Source organism: Lactuca virosa, chromosome 6 (assembly GCF_052849685.1).
Source record: "Lactuca virosa cultivar CGN04683 chromosome 6, Lactuca_virosa_CGN04683_v6, whole genome shotgun sequence".
Classification (NCBI taxonomy): Eukaryota; Viridiplantae; Streptophyta; class Magnoliopsida; order Asterales; family Asteraceae; genus Lactuca; species Lactuca virosa.
Genome location: NC_136431.1, coordinates 192,943,038 through 192,969,657, shown reverse-complemented (window position 1 = coordinate 192,969,657; position 26,620 = coordinate 192,943,038). Strand labels below are relative to the sequence as shown.

The 26,620-nt window shown below is 36.5% G+C and overlaps 2 protein-coding genes and 1 pseudogene across 3 annotated transcripts; all 3 read left to right on the top strand.

The window, feature by feature from the left end:
• Positions 1 to 5,263: 5,263 nt before the first annotated feature.
• On the top strand, positions 5,264 to 9,604 carry LOC145122751 (auxin response factor 9-like). 2 transcript variants are annotated; one of them, XM_079058321.1, is made up of 13 exons: positions 5,264 to 5,679; positions 5,924 to 6,027; positions 6,150 to 6,245; positions 6,353 to 6,409; positions 6,492 to 6,650; positions 6,736 to 6,820; positions 6,913 to 7,003; positions 7,122 to 7,286; positions 7,368 to 7,481; positions 7,562 to 7,634; positions 7,716 to 8,195; positions 8,830 to 9,017; positions 9,203 to 9,604. In XM_079058321.1, exons 1-13 carry the CDS (start codon positions 5,643 to 5,645, stop codon positions 9,339 to 9,341), a joined length of 1,788 nt encoding a protein of 595 aa, XP_078914447.1. In that variant the 5' UTR covers positions 5,264 to 5,642; the 3' UTR covers positions 9,342 to 9,604. The 2 variants fall into 2 exon arrangements, with proteins under 2 accessions (XP_078914447.1, XP_078914448.1); XM_079058322.1 differs by having other exon boundaries at positions 5,875 to 6,027.
• Positions 9,605 to 11,366: 1,762 nt separating this feature from the next.
• On the top strand, positions 11,367 to 12,458 carry LOC145122186 (uncharacterized). Its single transcript, XM_079057832.1, has 2 exons — positions 11,367 to 11,892; positions 12,004 to 12,458. The coding sequence occupies exons 1-2, from the start codon at positions 11,367 to 11,369 to the stop codon at positions 12,456 to 12,458; spliced, it is 981 nt and encodes a 326-aa protein (XP_078913958.1).
• Positions 12,459 to 12,701: 243 nt separating this feature from the next.
• On the top strand, positions 12,702 to 14,231 carry LOC145122185 (uncharacterized; annotated as a pseudogene).
• The last annotated feature ends 12,389 nt before the right edge of the window (positions 14,232 to 26,620 follow it).

Sequence of the window (26,620 nt, the reverse complement as noted above, 5' to 3'; positions counted from 1 at the left end):
AATTCATCACTTTTCCTTCAAGATCTTCAAGTCTTCATCTTTTCACCAAGAACACCAAGAACACCCACTTGTTCTTGGGCCGTAAACACCCTAAAATTCATCCAAAGTGAATCATTTGTGTCTCGAGAATTCATTCATGGAACTTCTCATCCTTACGCGAATCTTCAATTGAATCACCCACATAAGGTGAGTTCATACCCCTATAATCAATCTTTTAAATGTTTTAAATGTTTTTAGGGGGGGGGGGGATACAAGTTGAACACAATGATAATTGTGTAAATATTTATCTATGATAAACATCATTTTAAAGGATTTCTTATGCTTTTATAAGTGATCAAATCATTTCAAAAACTCTTTTAAAGTTATATTACTTTGTTGTTTATAAAACTCTGTTTTTAAAGTACAATCATAACTCAGTAGATAATCGAGTCTTTTCTACAAATCAGAGACAGTTCAAAACAAACATACTAGTAAACTATAATAGGTATAGTTTAGGGGTTCAGAACATACAATAATAAGAACAGAAAGGAACATACGATAACAAGAACAGAAAGGAACATACGATAACAAGAACAAGATAACATTTATGTGAGACTACTTTACAACTTAGCAATATACTTGTTAGGTCACGTTTTGTAACCAGAGTCTCCTGGAGGAAGAGCGGACATTGTGTGTATAGATCTATACGGGACTGACAAGCCCGCATCCCGACTGTTCGCTACGGTTTGGCCGGCAGGCCAAGGGGTGACAAATGTCACATCAGTTTCGACGCCAGCAGGTCGTCGTGTTAAACACTTGTCGATCAGTATGGTTTGGCCAAGGGGTGACAAATGTCACATCAGTTTGGCCGGCAAGCCAAGGGGTGACAAATGTCACATAATAGGATATCAATCCAATGGGCAGAAATTGGTGCCTTCGACCCGCAAGTACAGTGAGGACAACTCGCCTTGCATTGCCGAATTATACATACGATCCCTAGCTGCTGGCTGACCGATCCTGAACTGTCAATATAAAGACAACACCCCATCAACAGCTGATCCCACGAATATTCTCTGACTGCAGATCCGCTAAAATCCACACGCTATCAGATACCATAATGACAATCCATCAACATCTAGCCCCTGACTCACACTATGAGTCCAATTTAGGGTAAAAGACCTTTTTACCCTTCCTCAAGCTTGGCCCAACAAGATGACCAAAGGCCCAAAATCCAAAATAACATCTCAGGCCCAACTATGGCCCAATTTTCCAAATTGGATCCAATTCCTTTCGTGGGCCTTCTCCCAAGAAGGTCCAACAAGACACATCAGCCCAACCATAAAAATCCAGATGGCCCAATATGGCCCAACACAACCAGACCCAAAACTGAATCCCAAAACGAAAGGGGCCCAAGTCTGCCGAGTACGCGGGGGGTACTTAGCTTGTACGCTCAACGTACAACATGGAAGGCTTCTACATGCGACGTACATACTTGTACACCCAACGTACTCACCAACCATGGCCATCTTTCCAAATTTATCACTTAATCCATTTAGACTTGGATCCAAACTCATATCTGACTTCCCCAAGGTGGTTAATCACATAAAGTTGCCAACTCTATGTGCATGCATGGCAAAATGGGACTCTAGAGCTCAAAGGAGCTTAATACTTGACTTAATACATGCATGGAACCAAAACCACTATAAAGTTTGCACCTTTATGCCCAAAGAACCCATGATATATCAAGATCTACAATTTCAAGCTTCAAAAACGACTTTAACTCCCAATTATCAACCAAAAGGGTCAAAATGACCAAAAATGAACCAAGAAGAAGATCCATTAAATGAAAAGGCAAGGTTTGGACTTCATACCTCCCAAGCTACCAAAAAGAGATGCAAATGTTGGACCTCAAAGCTTTCCTTCGAACAATAAGTCTTCAAGTTTCTCCTTCTTCTTCTAGATCCACAAAATGAACACCAAATTCTCACCAAAGGATCAAACACCCAACAATGGAGGCTAAAACTCGTTTTTAGGGTTTTTGGGGCTTTAGAGGTTGATAAGGAGGCCAACCCTAAGGAATAAGGATGTTTAAATAGGGTACACATGATCAAAATTTATGGTTAAAGCACCCCTCGTATAGTCGTATGTCCACCGTACGAAGATGAGGTTCGCCGATCCTTCCTTCTGCGTACGCTAAGCGTACACTAATGTTTAAATAGGGTACACATGATCAAAAGTTAGGGTTTAGACACTCCTCGTACGCCCCACGTACTCCTCGTACGCGCAGCGTACGAAGCCGAAGCTTCACGACCAAGTTTGCTGACTACGCTTAGCGTACGCCAAGGTACGCCCCACATAAGTGCCCTCGCACGAGTACGCCCTGCGTACTCCCCATGTACGCCCCGCGTGCTAGGGTTTTTCCCCAAAACCCTAAATTCTTTCGTAGGCCATAACTTCTTCATTCCAAGTCTGTTTCCGACGAACTTTATACCCACAGAAAGGTGACGCGAAGCCCTACACTTCTAGTAACCTATCATAGCCTTAAAACTCCCCGAACCAAACCCAAAGTTCATGAAGGACTGAGATAACAACTTACAATTATGCCCTTGGGCTCCGAAACACCATCGAACACTCAAATCACTTAGACTTTAACACCCTCATCCAAAAAGGGCCAAATCCTTCTTCCCCAAGATCCCAAGCCTTAAGATAACTGATGATCGGGTTGCGGCCCCGAATAATGAAACGATTCGAAACCGAGTGTTACACATTGAAGAGAAGATGACTATGTTTTTACATGTTATAGGACATAATGAATGTTTTCGAGCGGTTAAAGGAAGACTTCAACACTCCAATCAAACCATTCATTAATGTTTTCACGAGGTCCTAACTACAATGATGTGCTTTGCAAAAGAAATTATAGTACCAACAACTCCTAATTCAATAAGACATGCCCCAAAACGACATAGACGGTTAAAAACCATATTTTCGGGGGAAATAGGTGCACTAGATGGAACTCGTGTACATGCAGGCGTGCTTGTTGATCAGCATATGTGGTATAGGGGGATATGAAATGGTGAATGTTATCAAAATTTATTAGGAGTTTGTGATTTTAATATGATATTCACCTTTGTATGCGTTGGATATGAGGGCATAACACATGATTCAAGAGTTTTAAAATAAGTTACATTCATTTCGACTTTCGAATTTCCATTCCCTCCACTAGGTTTATAATCTTTATATAAGTTTATTCTATTATTTATATAACTTTTTGTTGGATTAAGGTGTCTAAGCTCACAATAAAATTGACATACTCATCTAGTTAAAAACAAAGTCATTTTTGGGTTGCCCTCATAACCAGAAATAGCTAGAAATGATATTAGGAGAGAGAAATATAACTTATTAGCTTATTATATGATTAATAAGCTAATTGGAAATTATAGGAAAATGATATGTTAATATATTATGTGATTAATATATTAATTGGAAATAAACAGTTGATTTGTTGATTTATTATGTGATTAATAAATTAATATGAGATAAATTGTTAAATAATTGATTTGTTAATTTATATGATTAATAAATTAATGTGAAATCAATTAGAATTGATTAATTATTAATCAAAATCAATATGGAATTAACTCGGGATTAATTGGAATTAACTGAAGGTGCAATAGGTGAATTGTATTTGTTCAATAGTTGAACAAAAGAAGCAATTCTAAAACCCTCCATGGTATGGACGGTTTTGGAGGGTTTCCTAGGGTTTCTGGAAGCCTCCTAGTTATATAAAAGGAAATAATTTGAATTATGATTAAATCTATTATTTAATCAATTTAAATATTGTTTTGTCAGCAAGTTACGTAAACTATAAATAGGACCTATTCGCGTGCAATTTTCATTCACCACATTACCTAAAGGCATAGGAATAAATTCCGTCATATATCCTCTCTCTTCCTCATTGTAGGGTTTTTGGTTTTATGTGTGAGCCATTAGAAGCATCATCCTTTTTGTGCTAGCTTTCCAAGACCAAGAAATGCAAAAGATTAAACTGATTTGTTTACTACAACAAATCAAACGTATGTAACCCTAATCATATGTATATTTCAATTATAATAGGTTTCCCTTAGGGTTCTTGATGTTCATAGTTTATTGTTATTAATTAGAGAAAATATAGATCCTTTATAGGTTGCACGCAAACTTAATTGTTAAGATTTCCTGCTTTACATGTTTTTGATAACCTATAAAATCCTTCACTTTTATTATCTATATTCTTTATATAATAAATGTCACCCACCTACATATAAATATTACATTTGTGACGCTGCATATACCAATACTCGCAGGTTCATGGATCCGTACCGTGTCACTAGGTATTGGTTAGCCGATTTTCGAAGACGACGGGCTTTAACTAAAGAAGAAACATTCAATAATGTTAATGCACAACTTAGAAATGTTATTAAGCGTGCTTATGGTGTATTGAAGGCAAGATTCTCAATCTTAAAACAAATGACTCATTATTCTTTTCCAATGCAAAAAGACATAGTCATTGCTTGTATCGCGATCCATAATTTTATAAAGAAATAGAATATCCAATATGAGTTATTTGCAAATTTTGAAGAGAGCGTTATGGTTAAACCTGACGTGCAAGGTGAAAGAATTGAGGGCGAAAACACACATGACATAGAATGAGGTTCAGAAGCCGTTGAATATATGACTACTTTGCATGAGCAGATTGCTAATTAACCACTTTCACCTGATTTACTTTAGAATTGTATGCAAATTAATATGTTATTTTTCTATTTCAGTATGTTTCTATTTCAATTTTAATTGATTTATGTTTAATTACTTTGTATGACAATTTATATTTAGATTTTTAAATGATTATTATGTAATTTTGATTTTGTATGACAATTTGTATGTTTTTATAATTATTCAACAATTCCATTCGTCAAAGTATAAAATAACAAAGTTATATGGTCATTTTTAATCATTCATCACAGTCAGTCACATATACAATTAAACATATCACAGTCAGTAAGATATATAATCAAACAACATTAATTTTTTTTTTCGAGTAAGAAAACATATATCAAACGAGATCTTAATGTATAACTCTTATACTATAACAATGAACGTAAATTATTATTATTAATATTTATAAAAACATGAAACAGAATTTATTTTTTTTTACTCAAATTGCTTTAGGACAACGTACTACAACAACGGGGAGACCTAACTCAACCATGGTTAATAAGGTTAGGCTCACGCACTACACACCACCAGGAAAGGAGACAAACAAAGGCTCACAGTGAGAGAAAGCGACAGCAAAAGTGTTTTAGAGAGAGAAAGTGAAGGAATCAAGGCGTATAATTAAGCTGCTCTCATGCCATTTTTACATTTCATGAGTTTTTGAACGAAAGAAGGAAAAAATTGCATCATAAACTGCTGTGGTTTTCCGATCTGTGTGTTTGTAGCCTAAGATTGGCGGTTTTAGGGTTTAATCTGAGCTGGTTATTTTTGTACTGAAAATGAGACTTAATCAGTTATCATTGCCTTGAATACGCTTGTAATGAGGAAAAATTTGATGATTTTGGTAGTTTGATTTCTTCGAGATTTGTGTTTTACAAGACTTTGTGTTACGTGCGGAGTTTGTTCTGGTTATAATCATGGAGAATCGAGGGTCAACTTTTCTCTCGTCTGAAGGTGAAATTCCAAAACTCCTTCACTAATTATGTTTGTTTGTTTTCTGTAGTTATGCTATCCTTCCCTCGTTTCTCACATATTATTGATTAGGAGTTTTCGTTTCTTTCATAATACATGCTGAAAACTTGATGTTCCTTTTTGTTTTTATCAATTATTGGTGCGGATTTAGTGCTAAAAATGTGCAGTTTTCTGTAGGAATTGTCAAATTGATGTGTGTTCTTTTTTCAATTTTCTTTTTGTGAAGACCTGCTGTATAAGGAGCTATGGAAGGCATGTACGGGCCCACTAGTGGATGTTCCAAGAGATGGAGAGAGAGTTTTCTACTTTCCTCAAGGCCACATGGAACAAGTAAAACATTATCTTTCCCTTTTGCTTGAAAATTCAGATTTCTTATTTTCACAAATTTCTTTTGATCGTGCAAGTTTTTAATTTGCTACAATTGTTCTATTTCTTTTTTTGGGTGGTTTTAGTTGGAGGCATCAACAAATCAGGAACTTAACCAAAGAATTCCTCTCTTCAATCTCAAATCAAAGATCCTTTGTCGCGTTGTTCATACTCAATTACTGGTACGTAACATCTTTCTGTCACAATGTTTGTTCATTTCTAGATTCATCTGCAAACACACGTTCTTCAATCTCTGAAAATTTCTCAAATTTTGGCATCTTGTTATTAGGCCGAACAAGAAACAGATGAAGTTTATGCACAGATCACTCTACTTCCAGAACAAAATGTAAGATTCCAGTTCTAATACTTCAATTTTTGTAAGAAGTTTATAAAGAACCATGTTTATGATTTTTCACAACAATCTGTAGCAAAGTGATAGCGATCCTACAAGTCCTGATGAATCCCCTGAAGAGCCTCAAAGACCAAATGTTCACTCTTTCTGTAAAGTCTTGACAGCTTCAGATACAAGTACTCATGGTGGATTTTCAGTGCTTCGAAAGCATGCAAATGAATGCCTACCTCCCTTGGTAATTCCACACACACACACACACACCACAAAATCCATATATTTATCTTTTGATTTTGATGTTTAAATCCATTGAATTTGTTTAGGACATGACTCAACCAACACCAACACAAGAGTTAGTAGCCAAGGATCTTCATGGCACAGAGTGGCGATTTAAACATATCTTTAGAGGTCACTATAAACCCTAAAACCACAAAATGATTTTATATAATGTGAATATGACATATGTTCTTGAGAAAAAAAAAAATTCTTTGATTTGACAGGTCAACCACGAAGGCATTTGCTAACAACAGGATGGAGTACTTTTGTAACTTGTAAAAGATTAGTGGCTGGGGATTCCTTTGTTTTCCTTAGGTAAAAACTTTGTCCTATTGTTGTTGTTTTCATACTTTCATGCACATATCTTATTATAAGTCCAAATTACAGAAAAAACCAAAATGTAATGGCTTTTCCTAATTTACCCTTTTCATAGGGGCGAAAATGGTGAATTACGGGTAGGTGTGAGACGATTTACACGCCAACAAAGTTCAATGCCCTCTTCAGTAATTTCAAGCCAAAGCATGCACCTTGGAGTACTTGCAACTGCATCACATGCTGTTTCAACACAAACCCGTTTTGTTGTTTACTATAAACCAAGGTATAAATATAAAATATCATTTTTGCATTTTAAAAATCGGATCTTGATCGAGTTTTCTTTAACATTTTCAAAAAAATTCAGTACAAGTCAGTTCATCATAGGCTTGAACAAGTATATGGAAGCTATAAACAACAAGTTTAATGTTGGGATGCGATTTAAGATGCCATTTGAGGGTGAGGATTCTCCTGAAAGAAGGTAAATTATAATATTTAGAGTTTGTGTTGTTTTGTTTTGAGATATGATTTTAATGGGTGGAATTTGTTTAAAAAATTTAGGTTTACAGGGACAATAGTTGGAGTTGAAGATATATCTCCCCAGTGGGAGCTTTCTAAATGGCGTTCATTGAAGGTTAATATTTTTGAGGTTAAATAATGAATTAATGGAAAAATATTTGTTTCTAAATGAAAAAATATATATCACAATTGACAGGTTGAATGGGATGAAGCTGCATCTATTACTAGACCTGAAAGGGTTTCTCCATGGGAGATCGAACCAATTTCAACTCCTCCTCCTCCTTCTATCCCCCCCACAACTTCACTCCAACCACCAAAAAGTAAAAGGCCTAGGCCTCCTGAAGGGCAGATGAGTAATTTCACGCCTCCTCAAATGGACACAGGGTGGCTATCATCTGTCCAATCGCATCAAGAAACCATGAAAAACACTAATAATAATGATTCAGTTGAGTTGAAGAAACCAGAAAGTATCTCGAGTTGTAGAATATTTGGTTTCGATTTAATGATCCCTATTATACCCGAGACACAACCACAACCACCACCAGCGTCAAATGTCTATTATACCCTTGCCCCAAGTCCATTGTCTGTTGGAACTTCTGATCTCACAAAGGAGTTGCAAGTATCACCAAAAGAAGTCCAAAGCAAACAAACCACGTGTACTCGTTCGCGAACTAAGGTAATAATAATAATAATAATATGATATTAGTTTTAGGGCAGGTAAAAAACGGGCAGGTTGGGTAACAGGTAAATTTTAGGCCAGGGTATGGTAAAATGGGCAGGTTGGGTAACATGCCAAAACATGTAAAGATGGGCAGGTTAGGGTATGACAAAATTGGTGGGGTAGGGTTGTTTTGGGTGTGGGCCATCAACACTTAACTCACATTTATAGTTAATAGAGTAAATTACAGAAATGGTCCCTCTGCTTTCTCTGATATTTTACTGTGTTTAGTCCAGAAGGTTATATTGGTCCCTGGAACATTAAAATAAGGACTGGAATCGATTTTTGTAGTTTACTCTTATTAGAATAAATTACAAAGTGGTCCCTCTGTTTTTTTTTTTTTTTTTTTTTTTTTTTTTTTTTTTTGTTTTGTTTTTACTGGTTTTAGTCCAAAATTGAAACTTTTTTCAGGTTTTGTCGTTATTTGAAGGTTTTATACCGATTTTGGTCACTGGAACCTTGGAATAAGGACCAAATTACAAAAATGGTCCTTGTGCTTTCTGTATTTAACCATGTTTGGTCCAAATTTTAGACTAACATGTTTTTTTTTTTTTTTTTTTTTTTTAAATTTAATTATATGTAATGATTGAAGGTTCAAATGCAAGGCATGGCAGTGGGTCGGGCAGTGGACTTAACTGTATTAAATGGGTATGATGAGCTTATAAATGAACTGGAAGAGATGTTTGAGATTAAAGGACAATTATACCCTCGTAACCAATGGGAGATTGTCTTCACTGATGATGAAGGAGACATGATGCTCATGGGCGACGATCCATGGCAGTATGTTTGTTACTTACTACACTACACTCTCCTCTTTTTTCTGTCTGGTCAAATGACCATTTTACCCTTTCTGCTATAAACTCATGCACATACAAATGTTAACCTACTTAATAATGACATCTGTCTGAACTCTGAATGAGAATAAATAATAAATGATGATTTTACCCTTTTTGTGATACTGACAGGGAATTCTGTGGCATGGTGAAACGGATATTAGTATGTTCAAGTCAAGATGTGAAGAAAATGAGAGTGGGGAGTAAGCTTCCGATTTCTTATACAGACAATGAAGTTTCAGGAGTTAGTTTGGAAGCTGCAGAAAACTGAAAAAAGGTTCAAAGTTGGTTCCCCTTTTAGCTACTTCCACTCTTTTTATCGCCTTTTTTTTTTGGTTGTGTCTGAGATTTATAATTAGGGTGTGGCTAATTTGGTGTTAGTTTCTAAGATCTTGTCTGCTTGAATCTGTGTATATAATTAGAGTGTGATTTAATTTATTGTGATTGTAAATATGCTGAATTGTTTTTCTATGGACAATGTAGTTTAATGGTATTATTGATTTTAGGTTTGCTTGTTCAAGCAAATTTTATAAATATCAGCATACTGGGTTATTTTATTCATATATATTTTGTTTGGAACAGCTTAATTTTCAAATATCATACTACCAAGAAGCTAGAAAAAAAAAACAATTATGAAAGCAGAGAATTAATTGGGTGCCCTTTCTCTACTTCACTTCTCAAAAAAATTGAGAATTTTGCAACTGCCAAAGAACCCATTACATAGTAAAAACTAGGTGTGAGACCCGTGTAGTATACGAGTTTATTAAAAATAAAAATTTAATATAAATAATTAAACATTAAATATTTTATAAAAATAATATTTTTACATAACATAATGTAATCTTTTGGAACATTTATAAAAGAAATCAAATATTCTTTAGAACATTTATGAGACTTTATTATCAAATTAATAGAATGATTCTCTTTTCTTATAAAACTTATTAGAATTTTGTGGAATTTTATTTTAAAAAAACGGAAATTCCAAAAAAATGACAAGTGAAAAATAATAGTTCTAAAACTCCCATAAAATTACATGTGTTTCCCTCATCCCCATCCAAAAATCAAAATGTCAGCCGGTCTGAGGGATGACCTTCCTTCTGTTGGGTCAGTCAAGAAATTAACAGGTGCTTCTTTCTTAGCGGAAACCCCGGCACGCTTAAATATGTCAAACAAAACATCCCTAACCATATCGTGCCAATATTTAAACCCCGGGAGTTCTTTACAGTGAACTGCATGCTCTCCAAAAGAGTCCAAACATGCCTTATGAAAAGAGATCCCAAACACCCATATGTCTTTTTAGATAGGGTTGAATAGGTTTTATGCCAACACTAAATATGACCAAGTTGCTTAAATTGTTGTGTAACGTCCAATTTTCACAAACAAAATTTTCATTTTTAGTTAAGGCAAACATACCACTTTCACAAAACCCCGATTAAGAAAACTCATTTGTTCCAAATTACAATTGTTTGAAAATCAGAGTAATGTAATAAATGCGGAATCTCCAATGCTACTGATGAGTGTGTACAATCACGTTTTCGCATTCCCACAATCACCACTGGTACTTGAAAAACATTTAATCCACAACTCTAAGCCAAAGCTTAGTGAGTTCCCCTAAAATACCATACACCACAATACACATACAATGCATGCACACACAAAAACCTCAAGTCTGATTGGACCGCCTTGCGAGGCCTACATTCTTGGTTTAAAAAAGTGAGCATCAGGCGCGATGCGCACCGAAGCGCAGCGATGCGCAGCCAAAACCGCTTCAATACTCTGTTGCGATGCGAAGTCCATGTTGCGAGGTGATGCGTGCGCATCCAAGCGCATCACGCTTCTGTGCATCCTAGTGCATCCTGGACAGGCCCATTTTATTTGATATATATATATATATATATATATATATATATATATATATATATATATATATATATAAACAATGCATGGGCTTTTTTAGTTGGATTATATATATATATATATATATATATATATATATATATATATAATCCAACTAAAAAAGCCCATGCATTGTTTAATTAAACTAATCGGCCCTACTTCTATACCCTAGATTATGAGATAATGTGTAGCCGTGTACAATACTCATAACCCATACCCATGCGTACGTGATGTGATTGGGCGACTGAATCTTCTTCTTCTCTCTTTCTTTATCACGTCTTACTTGTTTCTTGATCGACATCTTCTTCCCCACCACTTTCGTTTTTCTCTTAGATCATTAGTCATCACTCGTCAGTTCATCACTCACCCTTGTTTTATTCTACACTTCTACTCTTCTATAATGGATACTCGATCTAACATTGATCCGACAAGAAGATATGGTACCCAAGACCCTAAGATTAGAAACAAATTTACATGCACTTTCTGCACAAAAGTTGTTAAGGGAGGTGCATACCGGTTAAAACAGCACCTTGTTGGAGGTTATAGAAACGTCACTGATTGCCCAAGATGTCCGGAACATATCCGGAAAGAAGTAACAGATTTTATGAAAGAAAAACAACCATCAAAAGAAAGTATTCAAATGCTATCAAGGATGCAAGAAGTTGATGAGTATGACGAAGACGAAGAAGAAGATTGTGTTGAAATAAGATCAAAAAGGGGAAGTGAAGGAACTAGCAAACTACCTCCCAAAAAGAAGCCAAAACAAAGAGGACTTATAGATATGTATTACACTCCAAATCCTGAAGGTGCACTTAAAGGTAGAAAAGAAGGTAAAGGAGGGAAACAACAAACGATTAATGAGGTGTGTCGGAAAGAACTAAGGGGAAAAGCATGCAGTGAAATAGCAAAATGGTTTTATGATGCAGGTATTTTCTATTCCTTTCATATGCTTTTTTTTGAATAAAAATGTTGTTTTTTTTGAAGTTATATAGGCTGTTTTTTATGTTTAAACATGCTGTTTTTTGGTTTTTATGCAGTTTTTATGTTAAAACTTTGCTGGTTTTGTGTAGGTATTCCTTTTAATGCTGCTACATATGATAGTTTTAATATCATGGTAGAAGCAATTGGACAATTTGGTCCCGTAATGAAACCACCTAGCATGTATGAGCTAAGGGTGCCTTTGCTAAAGAAAGAAGTAGAAGCCATTAAAGGAAAAATGAAGGAACACGAGGAAGAATGGGCCCAAAAAGGGTGTTCGATCATGTCAGCCGGTTGGCGTGATTCGGTGGTGCAAAAAGATATTATAAACTTTTTAGTGAATTCTCCGCGGGGATCTGTTTTCAAGAAATCTATGGATGTCTCAGAAGTTTCAAAGGATGCAAACTTGTTGTTTGGTGTTCTTGATGACATAGTTAAAGAGGTTGGAGAGGTCAATGTTATCCAAGTTATCACGGATAATGCGTCCGCTTATGTTAAAGCGGGTAAGGAATAGATATTAAGTAAATTAGTTTTTTTTAATTTACATTATTTTGATTATTAATTTTACTTTGGTGTCAACTTTGTAGGGAAATTACTGGAAGCCAAAAGACCACACCTCTTTTGGACACCATGTGCGACACATTGTGTTGATCTTATGTTAGATGACATTGGCAAGCAAATTCCTAAAGTGAGAAGTGCTTTGAAGAAATGTATGCTGTCGAATGTGTTTATATATACCCATGTTGGTCTTGTGAGCATGATGCGCAAGTTTACTAATCAAAGAAACTTGCATAGACCTGCTATTAGCCGGTTTGTCTCTTAACAGTTAACACTTTATTAACCATTCATATTAATTATGGTCTTGCATTTTTATTGTATCTAATATAAAATTCACAATTTAAGAAAGATGAAACTTGCATAGACCTGCTATTATAGGTTTGCAACATCATTTATCACTTTATCACAAATTCACAAGCAAAAAGACAATTTAAGAAAGATGATCTTGTCCAAAGAGTGGGCAGAAAGCAAGTGAGGCAAGGATGATATTGGGAAAAAGATGAGATCATATTTTATGCAAGACTCGTTTTGGAGAAATATTGTCTATGCTCTAAAGTTGACGGGACCACTTGTTAAAGTCCTTAGAATGGTCGATGGGGAAACAAAGCCAGCGATGGGCTATATTGATGAGGTGATGGATAGAGCCAAGGAGGCTATTGCAAAAAGTTTTTGCAACAAAAAGGAGGAGTACAAGAAAGCTTTTGAGATCATTGATCAAAGGAGGGAATGCCAACTTCATCGGCCTTTGCATGCGGCTGGACATTACTTAAATCCAGAAACCTTTTATGATAACCAAGAAAGCGCATCTTGTGAAGAAGTTATGAAAGGATTATATGCATGCATCGAGCAATTAGTTCCAGATTCTAGCATCCAAGACAAGATTTCTGCAGAATTATCCGTGTATCAAAATGTTGAAGGTTTATTTGGTATACCAATGGCAATTAGGCAAAGAAAGACAAAACCACCAGGTTTCCTTTTATTAATAACTAAACTTCATATATGATTAATTATATATTATAATTATAAAGTTTATGTAATAGTGTAAGTGTCTAACTTTTTTTCAAATCTGGTTTTTGGCAGCTGAGTGGTGGATATCTTATGGATCTTCGACTCCCAACTTGAAAAACTTTGTTGTACGAGTCCTTAGTCTCACATGTAGTGCTACAAGTTGTGAGAGAAATTCGGGAGTCTTTCAACATGTAAGTTGTCATATTATATATATTGTATGACATATATTTTTATTGAATATCGACACATTCTGATATATGATATGTCTAATGTTATTGAAAGTTTTTTGGTAGCTTCACACACAAAAAAAGGAATAGATTGGCGCAAAGTAGACTAAATGATATGGTCTATGTGAAATTCAACCGTGCATTAGATCGTAGATACAAAAAAAGGGTACGGGTATCCTATCCTCCTACATGAAATAAATGAGAGCAATGAATGGTTGATGGGTCGAATGGAGGAAGATAAAGAAGATGATTTTGTGTTTGAAGGTGAAGATTTGACTTGGGATGTTGTAGAAGAAGCCTCCGGGGTAAATGAGCCTTATTATTCAACTAGAGCATCAAGAGATAGTAGAGGAAAAGAAACAATGGGATCCAGTAGGGCCCCTCCTAGAGATGTGTTGGTTGATGAAAATGAGATGGAAGAGGATATTGGCTTGTCTAGTGATGAGTATGGAGATATGGTGCTTGAGGTTGATGGTTATGATGATGATGAGTGATGGAAATGATATTAGGGTCAATTAGTTTCATTTTGCACTATTATTAGATTATTAGTTATTTAGTTATTAATATTTGCTATTATGTAGTATGCACTACTATTAGGGTATGTTAGTTTCATTTTGCATTACTATTAGACTACTAGTTATTTAGCTATTAATATTTGCTTACTATGCACTACTATTTATATATATTTATGGTGTTTTAGTATACTGGTAATCATGCATAACACATTTTGGTTCACTAATGACTACTTGTGCGCCTCGTCTACGTGATGCACGCGCATTCGCATCGCGCTTCGGGACCCTTATCGCATCGGAGTGCATCTCGCTTTTTAAAACCAAGCCTACAATACACCTGGACTGCTCACCTGGGCCTCCTGTGCCTACATCATACAGTTGGTCCGCACCTGGCCTACAACACACCATTGGCCCGCTCGGGTATCTTGTCCTACCGCACAAAGTAGGACCGCCTCAGCCTACCACCCGATATGTCGACATATAAACCAAACAAGCTGTGACATCCCCATTTTCAAGGCCAGAAAAGACCGATTTTGTTTATGCTTTGTTTGAAAATCAGAGTAACATTTTAAATAAAAGTGTTGCGGAATTTGTCCCCAGAAAACATGATAAATACGTTATCAAAGCATTTCCGAAGAAATGTATTTTTATCCATTTTAAAACATTTGGGATTTCATCGTCAATACATAAACATAAGCATAAACATAACTTACATTCATAATCACTAGTGATTTATATCTCCTTAATCTCTCAGTGTAATGTAACTTCATATCGACACCTGTGATTCAAATAAACTGAGTGGGTCAGGTTGGGAAACCTGGTGAGCACATAGGATTTTCAACCCACAATAAATAAGGTTATTATTTTCATCAACCAAACAAACACGATTACCCGTTCCCGTTATCCTCACTTTACGTCCCTAAAACATCTAACATAAGGGACCTAGCCTAAGGATTTTCTGATGGGTTTTATACAAACAATCCTATGTGTGCATGCAACCCTAGATACGGATCTATGTTTTCACTATTAGTTATACAACATTATGAACACAAAAGAAACCTAACATGCTCCTAGGTAATTTCGAAAATCATAAAGGAGAATGGAATACATACCTCTTGTTGTTATGTCGTAATAACAACTTGTATCTTGAATCTTCTTGTCTTTGAAAGCAAGTACCACAAGTGTAGTACCTCTAATGGCTCACAAACACCAAGAGCAAATGGAGAGGCAAGAGAGAGAGAGGGGGAGGTATGAAATTCGGCTCTAGGAACCCTAGGTATCAAGTGGCCGAATTTCTTATGCCAATGGGTCTTTATATATGTGTAGGAATTAGGGTTTCAGTCCTTATCCTTATCTGGTTGCTTAGCCACCAAGCAGCCTAAAGGATAACCCTAGAAACCTTATCATGGACGAATTCTAAGGCCTTATCCCCTTGAATTCGTCCACCCTATCATATAGGGCATCCTTTGCCCTACTTTGCAACTATCACATAATTACAGTTCAGTCCCCCTAGTTCAATTAACTTCTTTTGATCACAAAATTAATTCTTAATTAATTCTTGACCAGTGTTAACTAAATAAATATGATTTCTCTTTTAATATATTATTCATATAATATATTAATAAACCATAATAACCTCTTTCTCTATTATTTCTCCAGTCAAGTTGCTTTGGCGAAGGCAACCCAAAAGGACCATGCACAACCGGGTCAAGTACTTACCAAATATGGTTACGGGCTTAGACACTAATCCAACAGTCTCCCACTTGGATAAGTCTAGTAACTATAAATGCAAGTACAATCTTATTAGCAATCGTAGCTCTCAAAGACACTGTCGAACTCTAATCTTATTAGTAACCTGTCCTTTAGATAAGGGATCATATATTCATCCATTCTAGATATCGTATGAACTAAGACATGGATTTTAATCATACTCTCTGTTCACGTGTTGTTTCCCGATTTCCGATTTATGACGACTGACAACAGACTACAGTTGAACACATCAACTTAGTCCCGGCTTGGCCAAGCGCTTAGGGTGTCATCACTAAATCATCGAGGGGCCCACATATATCGATTTTATTCCACTTTGGGTAAAATGAACAGATAAAATTCGAATCAATGGTCGCTTGTACTCACTCACCGAATCACACACAACAATACGTTTTATAACACCAAGTTACTGGTGCGTTTACATATTGTCAATGTGTAACCGACTCGCAAGATACAACTCACACATCTCGGTTTCAAGAATATAAGATATTACCATCTCACCAATCACTCGTGATAAAATCCATGAAGCGATCCAAGTGAGCATGGGTTTAATCCAATACTCTAATCTTATAGCAGCACTCATGAACTCTGCAGCAAACTTGTGCTATGTCTAAACGCTTTAGTCAATCTACAGACGGATTCATGACAGTCTTCTTTCATACTTACTTCCAAAGTATGAGCGACTGTGGAGGGTTTGAATAATCTTATTATTCGGGAAGTCAAAACATGCAAAGTGAAACACAAGAATAATACTAATCCCATATGGCCCCAAACTTTTGAGTATAAATAAAACACCTTTTATTTAATCACCATATTGATTACTCATTATTTGTTGTTTCGATTAATCAACTTCTTACTTGAATCACAACAACAGTTGTCCCATGCTCTTAGCATGCACACTATGTTTTCCTATGGTCCTAACTTCGTAAAATAGATCAAATGAACACATTTCCAATGATGCTCATTTCACAGTTCCTAATCCTAATTAATTAGTGTAAGAATACAAATTCTCGCCACTACTAGAATATGTTAGATTCTAACATTTTATGCAACGATCCTTTCGTAATATCACAACGCTAAAGTCACCAAGACTTTGCCAATAAAATTACAAAGTGCTCTATTGGAGATTGTTACAAGACAATTCCATAGTCATGAAGTCTCACATTCAAAGTACATTCCTTTGATCATCCTTCTTGCATAAAAGTTTCTAATCTACATAGAGATTCTTAAAGTCCAACTCCCAATATGGAAACAATTCCATATTTACCAAATGACAACTCATTCTAAATAGAATCTTATCTATTCATAATAATGCCAATATGGTCGATCTATGACTATACTTCCAATGGATAAATGCTTTTTCCCTTTAATTGCCCTAGGCATTTGGAAAAAAAAAATTTAGAACGGTCGAATATTACAGCATATGCAATTGATCCTATACCCAAAGCGTATGGGATACGATTAATAATGAAAAACGTGATACTTTATCAGCTTCTTGCTATAATATTGTCATAATGTTCCTATTTGTCGTGTTCTCAAAATTCGAACAATGAAGAGGGATGTTGTAATCATAATTGAACTTTGAGAATGCAATAAATATATCCTTGATTAAATTCAATTAAAATTTCTCGATCTAAGTTTTTAGATTGGAAACGAAGTATAACATTCTCTCCCTTAATTATAGCAAAAACAACTTTTCAACCCCTGCAACTTTGCAAAGTGAAACTTTTGTTTTTCTATAATTAATATTGCCAACTTGCAATACTTAAAATATAATCATGCTCCCACTAACATGATGATTTTATCCATTCCAACATAACATTTATGCTCCCACTAGCTTTGACACGTATTAGAAAACAGTCGGACTTCTGGAAGACAATACTTATTAACTTCTAAAGTTCATATTCCTAAGCTTCTCAAACTCATACACCTTTCATTAGACAGCTCACATGTATGTCTAAACTAATTCAAAACTTATATTACTAATCGCCAAATCTCACAATTCGAACTATGAAGAGGGATGTCGTAATCATAATCGAATTCGAGAATGCAATTTACATAATCGCTATCTCCTTAAAATCTCTCTTAGTGAAAGCGTTTCCTCACAATCATTTTCATGAAGGAGAGAAACCTTATGATACTTATATTTTATGGTGCATGTGTTCCTATCCATGCGAATTTGTCATAACCATAATCATAAGATAATGTTTGTGACAAATCCAAACTCTTATGGACAGAACTTGTTCATACTTGATTTCTTGCCATCAAGGGTCCCACAATTGCTACAAATTTATTTAGCAGCTCACCTATGTCAGTCAATGTACTTTCATCGAACAAGGTGCTTGCCTTATGCAGTCTATTGAGAACTCGTAGAACTCATATGCATAGTTGACCAAACTGGAATGGCACAGAAACAAGAATATGTCAACACGATAGGTTACAATCCTCAAGTCGTGTGCTAGTGTTTAATAGGTTTACTCTCGATTAGTTCTTGAAACTTTTCAAGATCTTTATACTCCCACTGACCTCTTGACATATTAGATTCTCTTATCAAGAAACATTTATTGACAAAACAAATATTCAAGAGTTAGTGTGTGTCTATATCAAAACAAAACCTACACGCAATTTGGTACTAGTTGGCCTTTGTCTTATTCAAGACATCACAACTTACCAAAATGTGCAAGTGTAAGAACATTCCTACTTAAGATTATGTCACTCAAGTCACAATCTTGGAGTATAACTCTAAGACTTGATTTTGGAACGAAGTACAATACATCTTACTGACTTAACCACTACAACAATTCTCGATTCCTCTTCTTAGCCAAACTAGTGCACTAAGGTGTCCTTAGAGGATGAATTGTAATATGGTTCCTATGATTACCAAGACGATCATAAAACACGATAAAAAAAGTACTCTCCCTTCTTCTTAGATTGGAGAAACCTTTTATCTTTCTGCCTTCATTGATTCTACTTATTCGTTCTGCCATTCATTGAAACTTTTCAATGATTCAGAATTACACTTAATCTTGTAAGTATAATCACCTTTACTAGACTTTTAGTAAATCATGACGAATAATGTTATTGTTCTTTGTGGTGGATTTGACTAGTTCACAAAATTATGTACTAGTTCTCCTAGTCCTTCACTTGACTCTTTGTCAAGGAATTATTCTTAATTTTCCAAATATGAAGGTTCTCATTCATCATACAATACAGGTTGTACGATTCCAAGTTTCTGTCCAATTGAAACTCGGGTGACAAGAATCTTTCCTTATTTGGTAAATTCTCGACATTACCACAAATAATATAACTAAGAATCATATCCATTTCAACATTGCTAAAACTAGAAATATACAAACGTCAATTTTTCATACATGCCATTGTAAGGAAATATATAAATAAGACAAAACCAAAATTTATTTTATTTATAAAAGGTGCGGAAAAACTTGTCCTTACAATTCAATTCAAATGAAAAACTACACTATTACATATTCCTAAGCAATCTATCATAACTCTAAAAGTAGCAGCTTAAAAATCCGATCTTCGAATCCATGCGATCGAAATCCATTTCTTCGCGATCAGACTCAGCTCACTTCTTCCTTTAAGCTTCCTTTCTTTTCTTAGATTCTACAAAACATCAAAAATGTAATCTTATCACATAATGTATCAAGAATCAAAAATAGGAACTTATAGAGTTAGTTAATGGATTTTACCTGAAGTAGAGCCATACGTCTTGACTCTCCCATCTCTTAGATCTCTCAGGTAGACAGGGCAGCTTCGTCTCCAATGCCCCTTCTCTTGGCAATAAAAGAAAATTGACTCTTTTGGAACAGCACACGAAACTACCTCAGACTTTGCCTTTCTCTTATGATCAAACTTTTCGACCATGGCATGCCTTTTGTTGCCATTGCCTATGTCCATGGAGGTTTGGAAGGCAGATTCACCAATCAACTTTGCTTCTCTAGTGCGCCAAATCATTGCTGATTCAGCAGCAACAAGCAAATAGGTGAGATCGATGAGGGTCACGTCGTGGTCCATCATATAGTACTCTCTTACGAAATCACTATATGATTCAGGAAGCGATTGAAGAACCCAGTCAACAGCTAGCTTCTCACAGACAACGACTCCCAACATTCTTAACCTATCAATGTGTGACTTCATCTCTAAGACGTGTGCACACACTGACTTTCCTTCTTCATGTTTACTTCCTAAAAGGGCTTGAGTGAGCTTGAACTTTTCAAGCCTTTCAACTTGTGGGTTAGGGAGAACAATAGGAGGAGGTGGAGGAAGTGAAGCATGATCTCTTGTTCCTCGATAGAATCGTGGAATATCATATTCATGTGGAAAGCTTGTTCCAAGGGATTTGGGAAGACCATAGTTAGAATCAGACATCTACAAAACGGGAGAAAATTCAAGTCAGTTGATTGAGTCCTTAATAAAACATCCAAACGAGATATTAAGGCTAGGACCCAACACAATACTCTACAACTTGGAGAGGGATGCCGTAACCCAAATTGCAGAACACTTGAAGGTAAGTGAATGACGATTCACTAATTTTCCACCATGAAAAACGAAAAAGAGATTAAGTTTTAAATGTATTGAAAACTCCTAGATCCTTTGAGATTCATTGAACTTTTCAATGACATGTTTAAATCTCGATATGCCCCTCGATTTGTGACTGGGATGCCGAGGATCACAAAACAGGGTGTGAATAACCATGCAAATATACATGGTGTCCCCAATGTTACAGTCACCTATTCGATGTGCCGGTTAACCACACACGCTCCACCGAACTATGACAAACATCGAGTCACCCTTCGCTACCTTTGCTTAGAACCCATTTAGTGTGCCGGTTAACCACACACGCTCCAGTAACGTCTTAGCAAGGGTACAAAGTGTAATTTCATGGAATTGCATCAAATTCACTTTTGCCTAAAGTAACTAAGATTTGAGAATTTTATAAAACATTTAGTTACTTTATAATTCATTATACTTTTAATGGAAAGGGTTTGCCCTATCCTACCCGTTCGGCTAACGACCCTCCACTAGCCAAGAGTGCGGTGGGTAAGAGTGGATACCCAATGACGGTCATTTTACAGGCCGCTTCCTTAAACACCCCTTATAGACCAGCTTCGTGAATGAGGCCTACTAACGGTAAGACTGACATTTAAGTTATACATATATAATATTAGACTTTTAATTTTATATATAGTATAAGGGTGTATTTTACACTTTTAAAATACTATGTAGTCTAATTTTACACTTTTAATTTAATTAAATGTAAACCATATCATTATGGATTGATTAACTCTCTTTTAGTTATACACTTAATTAATTTAATAAAACCATAATGGTACAATTTGAACTTTTTCAAAAATTAGGGTTTTAGAATTTAACATTTTAAAATTAAACTTTTAATCAAAATTTAAATTCCAAAACTTGAGGCCAAGTTTTGAAACATTTCAAATCATTAAGGTTTTAATCAAATTTAAAATTTCTGAAAATTAAAATCTTTTAATTTGAAATTTTAAATATTAAAAAATTGATTTAATAATAATCCCAATTTAAATAATTAATTTGAATTATCAAATCTTGAAGGATTATCTATTAAATTAACAATTAATTTAACCTAATCCCTTAAATCCCCTAAAATTCGAAAATCGGGATGGGATAATTCAAAATCTTTAATTACCATATTAAACAATTAAAGGGATAATTACAAGATATGGCATTATCCAAATCCCTAAAATTTAGGAATCTTATCTTGGGGAGGAGGCAATTTCGAAAACCCTAGGTTGGATAACCCTAAAATTCGAAATCTTGGAGGCTAAGGAAAGGGTATGGGAAACCCTATCAAAATTTCGAAATCTAGGGTTTAGGAACCCTAATTTCGAAAATCATGCCCTAAGGGTTTATTTGCTATAAACCCTAATATGTCAAAATCATACTTTTGTATAAAATCTAATTGAAAACAAAACCAAAAAGCTCTGATACCACTGATGGGTTTTATACAAACAATCCTATGTGTGCATGCAACCCTAGATACGGATCTATGTTTTCACTATTAGTTATACAACATTATGAACACAAAAGAAACCTAACATGCTCCTAGGTAATTTCGAAAATCATAAAGGAGAATGGAATACATACCTCTTGTTGTTATGTCGTAATAACAACTTGTATCTTGAATCTTCTTGTCTTTGAAAGCAAGTACCACAAGTGTAGTACCTCTAATGGCTCACAAACACCAAGAGAAAATGGAGAGGCAAGAGAGAGAGAGAGAGAGAGAGAGAGAGAGGAGGAGGTATGAAATTCGGCTCTAGGAACCCTAGGTATCAAGTGGCCGAATTTCTTATGCCAATGCCCAATGGGTCTTTATATAGGTGTAGGAATTAGGGTTTCAGTCCTTATCATTATCTGGTTGCTTAGCCACCAAGCAGCCCAAAGGATAACCCTAGAAACCTTATCATGGATGAATTCTAAGGCCTTATCCCCTTTAATTCGTCCACCCTATCATATAGGGCATCCTTTGCCCTACTTTGCAACTATCACATAATTACAGTTCAGTCCCCCTAGTTCAATTAACTTCTTTTGATCACAAAATTAATTCTTGACCAATGTTAACTAAATAAATATGATTTCTCTATTAATATATTATTCATATAATATATTAATAAACCATAATAACCTCTTTCTCTATTATTTCTCCAGTCAGGTTGCTTTGGCGAAGGCAACCCAAAAGGACCATGCACAACCGGGTCAAGTACTTACCAAATATGGTTACGGGTTTAGACACTAATCCAACATTTTCATCAGGGCGACAACACATGCTTCGGGGGTTCCTCATCAATTCATGTCAAATAAGGCAACCATGTGGGGGATGGAGTACTGCTGGTGAGCACACAGTTCAAATAAACACCTACATGTTGCGAGCCTGCTAGCGTTCCACTGGACTGTCTAGAATAGTCCGTGGTCGTCATCTATACTCCGCTAGATGACTGGATCATCAATAACATCTATAATGAGGCCTCTCATTATTTTATTTTGTCACACAGCAACTATTACATCTACCCATGTTTTACCCGACACATTTTGTAGATATAAAATACATATACAGTTTAAATTATTTAAAACATGTATAAAAATCTTTCATCCAGCATAGACAGCAAGTATTCAGACAATATGCACACATAACACGTAATTTATATAAAATACTTCATATCTATGTGTAAGATGAAATGAACTATGCACTCACTTGAAAAGGTGGTGACTCGGTACTCGGACAACACTTCGTTATCTTAAAACAATTTTCCCTTGACAAAACCTAGTATCAATACCACTAGGGTTTAGTCTAACGTTAACCGCGACTAATTAATAGTCTAGCTATTATTACTATTATATAAGTGTTAAGCAACACTCTTATCTAACTCATAATAATAGCCCAAATAATTATTTTAAGGTCCTAATAATGTTACTATAATTAATTAGAAGCTATATTAAAAATAGCGTAGGCGTAGCTCACTTACAGCGGGTTTTCTTGAAAACCGGGTTTCGCTTGGAGCAGCGTTTCCAAACCGAAAGACCCTTTTTCTCGGGGATCCGGGAGCCTCGGGGATTCCTTCGGGTGCTAGGGGGTTTACCTAGGCTTAGGGGGGGGTTAGGGACCTTAGAGAGAGAAAGAAGTTAGAGAGAAGGGGAAAATGTGTGATTTCTTCGGCAGCTCTCGCAGCCTATTTATAGGCGCGACCGTGCGAGCCTTCGGTTGTACGTTGGGCGTACAGCAGCACTACGCAGGGCGTAGTTCGGATAGGGACACCAGCTGGCTTCGTACGAGGCACATGGCAGGGTTTCGATGGTGCAACGTGGGTGAAGCTGGACCGAGGAAGGGTAAGGCGTACGCGGCGCGTTCCGATATCGGACGCTGGGCATACCGAGATGTGACATGTCTTCATCCGAAGCGAGTTCTAAGACCATCATCGAACGGCTGTGGTTCGGCCACGTCACCATCTTCGCAACAGGTATTGCAAATTTACTTTCCGACTTCTAAAAACATAACTTTCGCATACGAGCTCCGTTTTCGACGTTCTTTATATGCACGCGTAAAGGGGAATGTACTCTACAACTTTCGTTTAGACTCCGTCGGCTAATTTTGAATTTATTTTAAAAGTTATATTTTCAACAGGCCGGGACAGGGTTAGTCCGTTAAAAATTCATAACTCCTTCATCCGACGTCCGTTCTCGTCTGTCTTTTTATCGTTACGCTACTATTAACGAGATATTCGATTCTCATTTAGGTTGTGTCGGCTATAAACCGCTCGATCTAATATTCGAACTTCGGGTTGTACACTGTTAAGTCGAAACTTCGAAAAATCATAACTTCCTCATACGAAGTCAGATTTGGGCGTTCTTTTTATGGACGCTCTCGGTTTAACGTATTCTACGACTTTCATTTAGATTGCTAAGGCTAAGAGTCGCTCTATTATAAATTCACTATTTACGCTTCCCGGTGCAGTGTCGGTTTTGCCGTAAAACTTCGACGGGCCATAACTTCTTCGTTATAACTCGGATTTCGGCGTTCTTTATATGTACGGAACCCTTGTAACATATACTACCACTTGGTTAAGATTATTCCTTCTAAATATCTTCCATCAAAACTCATTTTTGATGCTCATTGTCTCTAAATTGACTAGCCCGGATCTACGGGCGTTACAATTATCTCCCCCTTAGGATGATTACGTCCAGGAATCATCAACGAAACAGGGATCACATGATGACTCCATACGTTATCTCTTCATCCTAAGTAATAACCGTAACTTTGATGTTTCTTCGAACGAGTATCTAACTCTAAGACTTCCTGACTGCAGGCGGTGCCCGATCTTGGACCCGCTCTCTATCTCACGTTAGACTTCCAATCATGTTCTTCATGTCACAATCTCGATCTTTATTGGAGACTCCTTCTTTAACAAACTTGAGATAAGTTTCTTCCTCCGATTATCATAATAGACCGATGGATCATGTTCTAATGACCTCTCATCGTACGATGCATTGCTTGGACTCAGGTCTTTTAGAGTCAAATTCCAGAACAGACTATACCTTCCTTCATGTTCTAATCATATCCTAAATGATAGCATTTCTAGCTACAAGCAACTATCGCGATACCTCTACCGATCGCTTTGATTATCTTTTATTTCAATCTTCCGGCTTAAGCCAGATGTTACATCAAACTTGGTTCTCCGAACCACGTAACATACTCCTCGTAGTCGGACTCAATTCGATATGACCGCTAGGGTCGGAATAACAACAATCTTCTTAGTCATTACCGAAACAATGGTAACGACATACTTGAATAAAATGGTATCAATTACTAGCTTCTTTGTAACCTTGTGACTTTCCCTGATCCAAGTGCGATTCCTGTGCTTCTGGTAGTATAGGCCTCTACTACCTTTCACACCTACTCATACTCATCCCAAGTATTGTATCGCAGTTCACCCAAGTCACCATACAAGAAAATCACATAACAACTTGACACATCAGATAACAAAAAGAAGGTTTTATATTATTCCCTGAAACGATTACATAGGTGTTCAAGTTCAACCTATACTATGCCTCTAATAGGCTACACCACGTGGTAATATCTACACGACTACTTCATAGATCCTTATTCCTGATCCCTTTCATTGCCATCTGCTTTTGTCAAGGATCATATGCAACGCTCTTGCCTTCGGTTTCGGTGGAATGTTTGGTCTTGCCGCCTTTTTCTTCTTCGGGCAATCCTTAACAACGTGCCCTTCTTCACGACATTCATAACACACCCTTTTGTTGGCGGTGCACTCGTTGGCGTAATGCCCGGTCTTCCCACACATGTAGCAGGTCACTTCCTCGCTAAATTTCCCGAAGTGCTTCTTCTTGCACTTCTTGCACCATTTCGCTTCGTTTCCTACTCCACTAAACTCTTTTGAACCAGACTTGATCTTCTTATTGTTGGGCTTTACAGACCCCTCGAACTTCCTCTTCTTGCCAACCTCAACCTTGTTGGCAGCTCTTCCCTTGATCATATCCTCCATAGACTTGGCAGCCCAGATAGCTGCCTCCAGAGTAGGTGCCTGACACACTGGCACCACGTACTCCCATGGAAGTTCCTTTGTGTACTTGTCGATTTTCGTCAGCTCATCCGGAACAAGACGCAAGGCGAACTCCATCTTCTCTGTGAAGTTGTTGGTGTATTCATCAATTGACATGCTTCCTTTCTTCAAGGTCAGGAACTGGTTCTCTAGCTCGAGCAGGTTTTTGGCCGAGCAGTACTTGCGTTTGAACCGCACCAAAACCTCTTCCCATGTCAGTTGTAGGGGCTCATTGGGGCTTAGAGTCTTCCCCAGGGTATTCCACCTACGCACAGCGCTTCCTCGGAATTAACGTACTGCAAAGGTGGTCTGTAACTTGCCTCTGCAACCACACATCATAAAAGCTAACTCCATCTCCGAGGTCCAATCCATGACTCCGATCGGATCTTCCTTTCCAGTGAAAGTCGATGGCTTGCAAGTCAGAAAATCCTTGTACTTGCATCCATTCCTCTCGACTTCGTCATCCTGGTTGTTTTGTCGAACTAT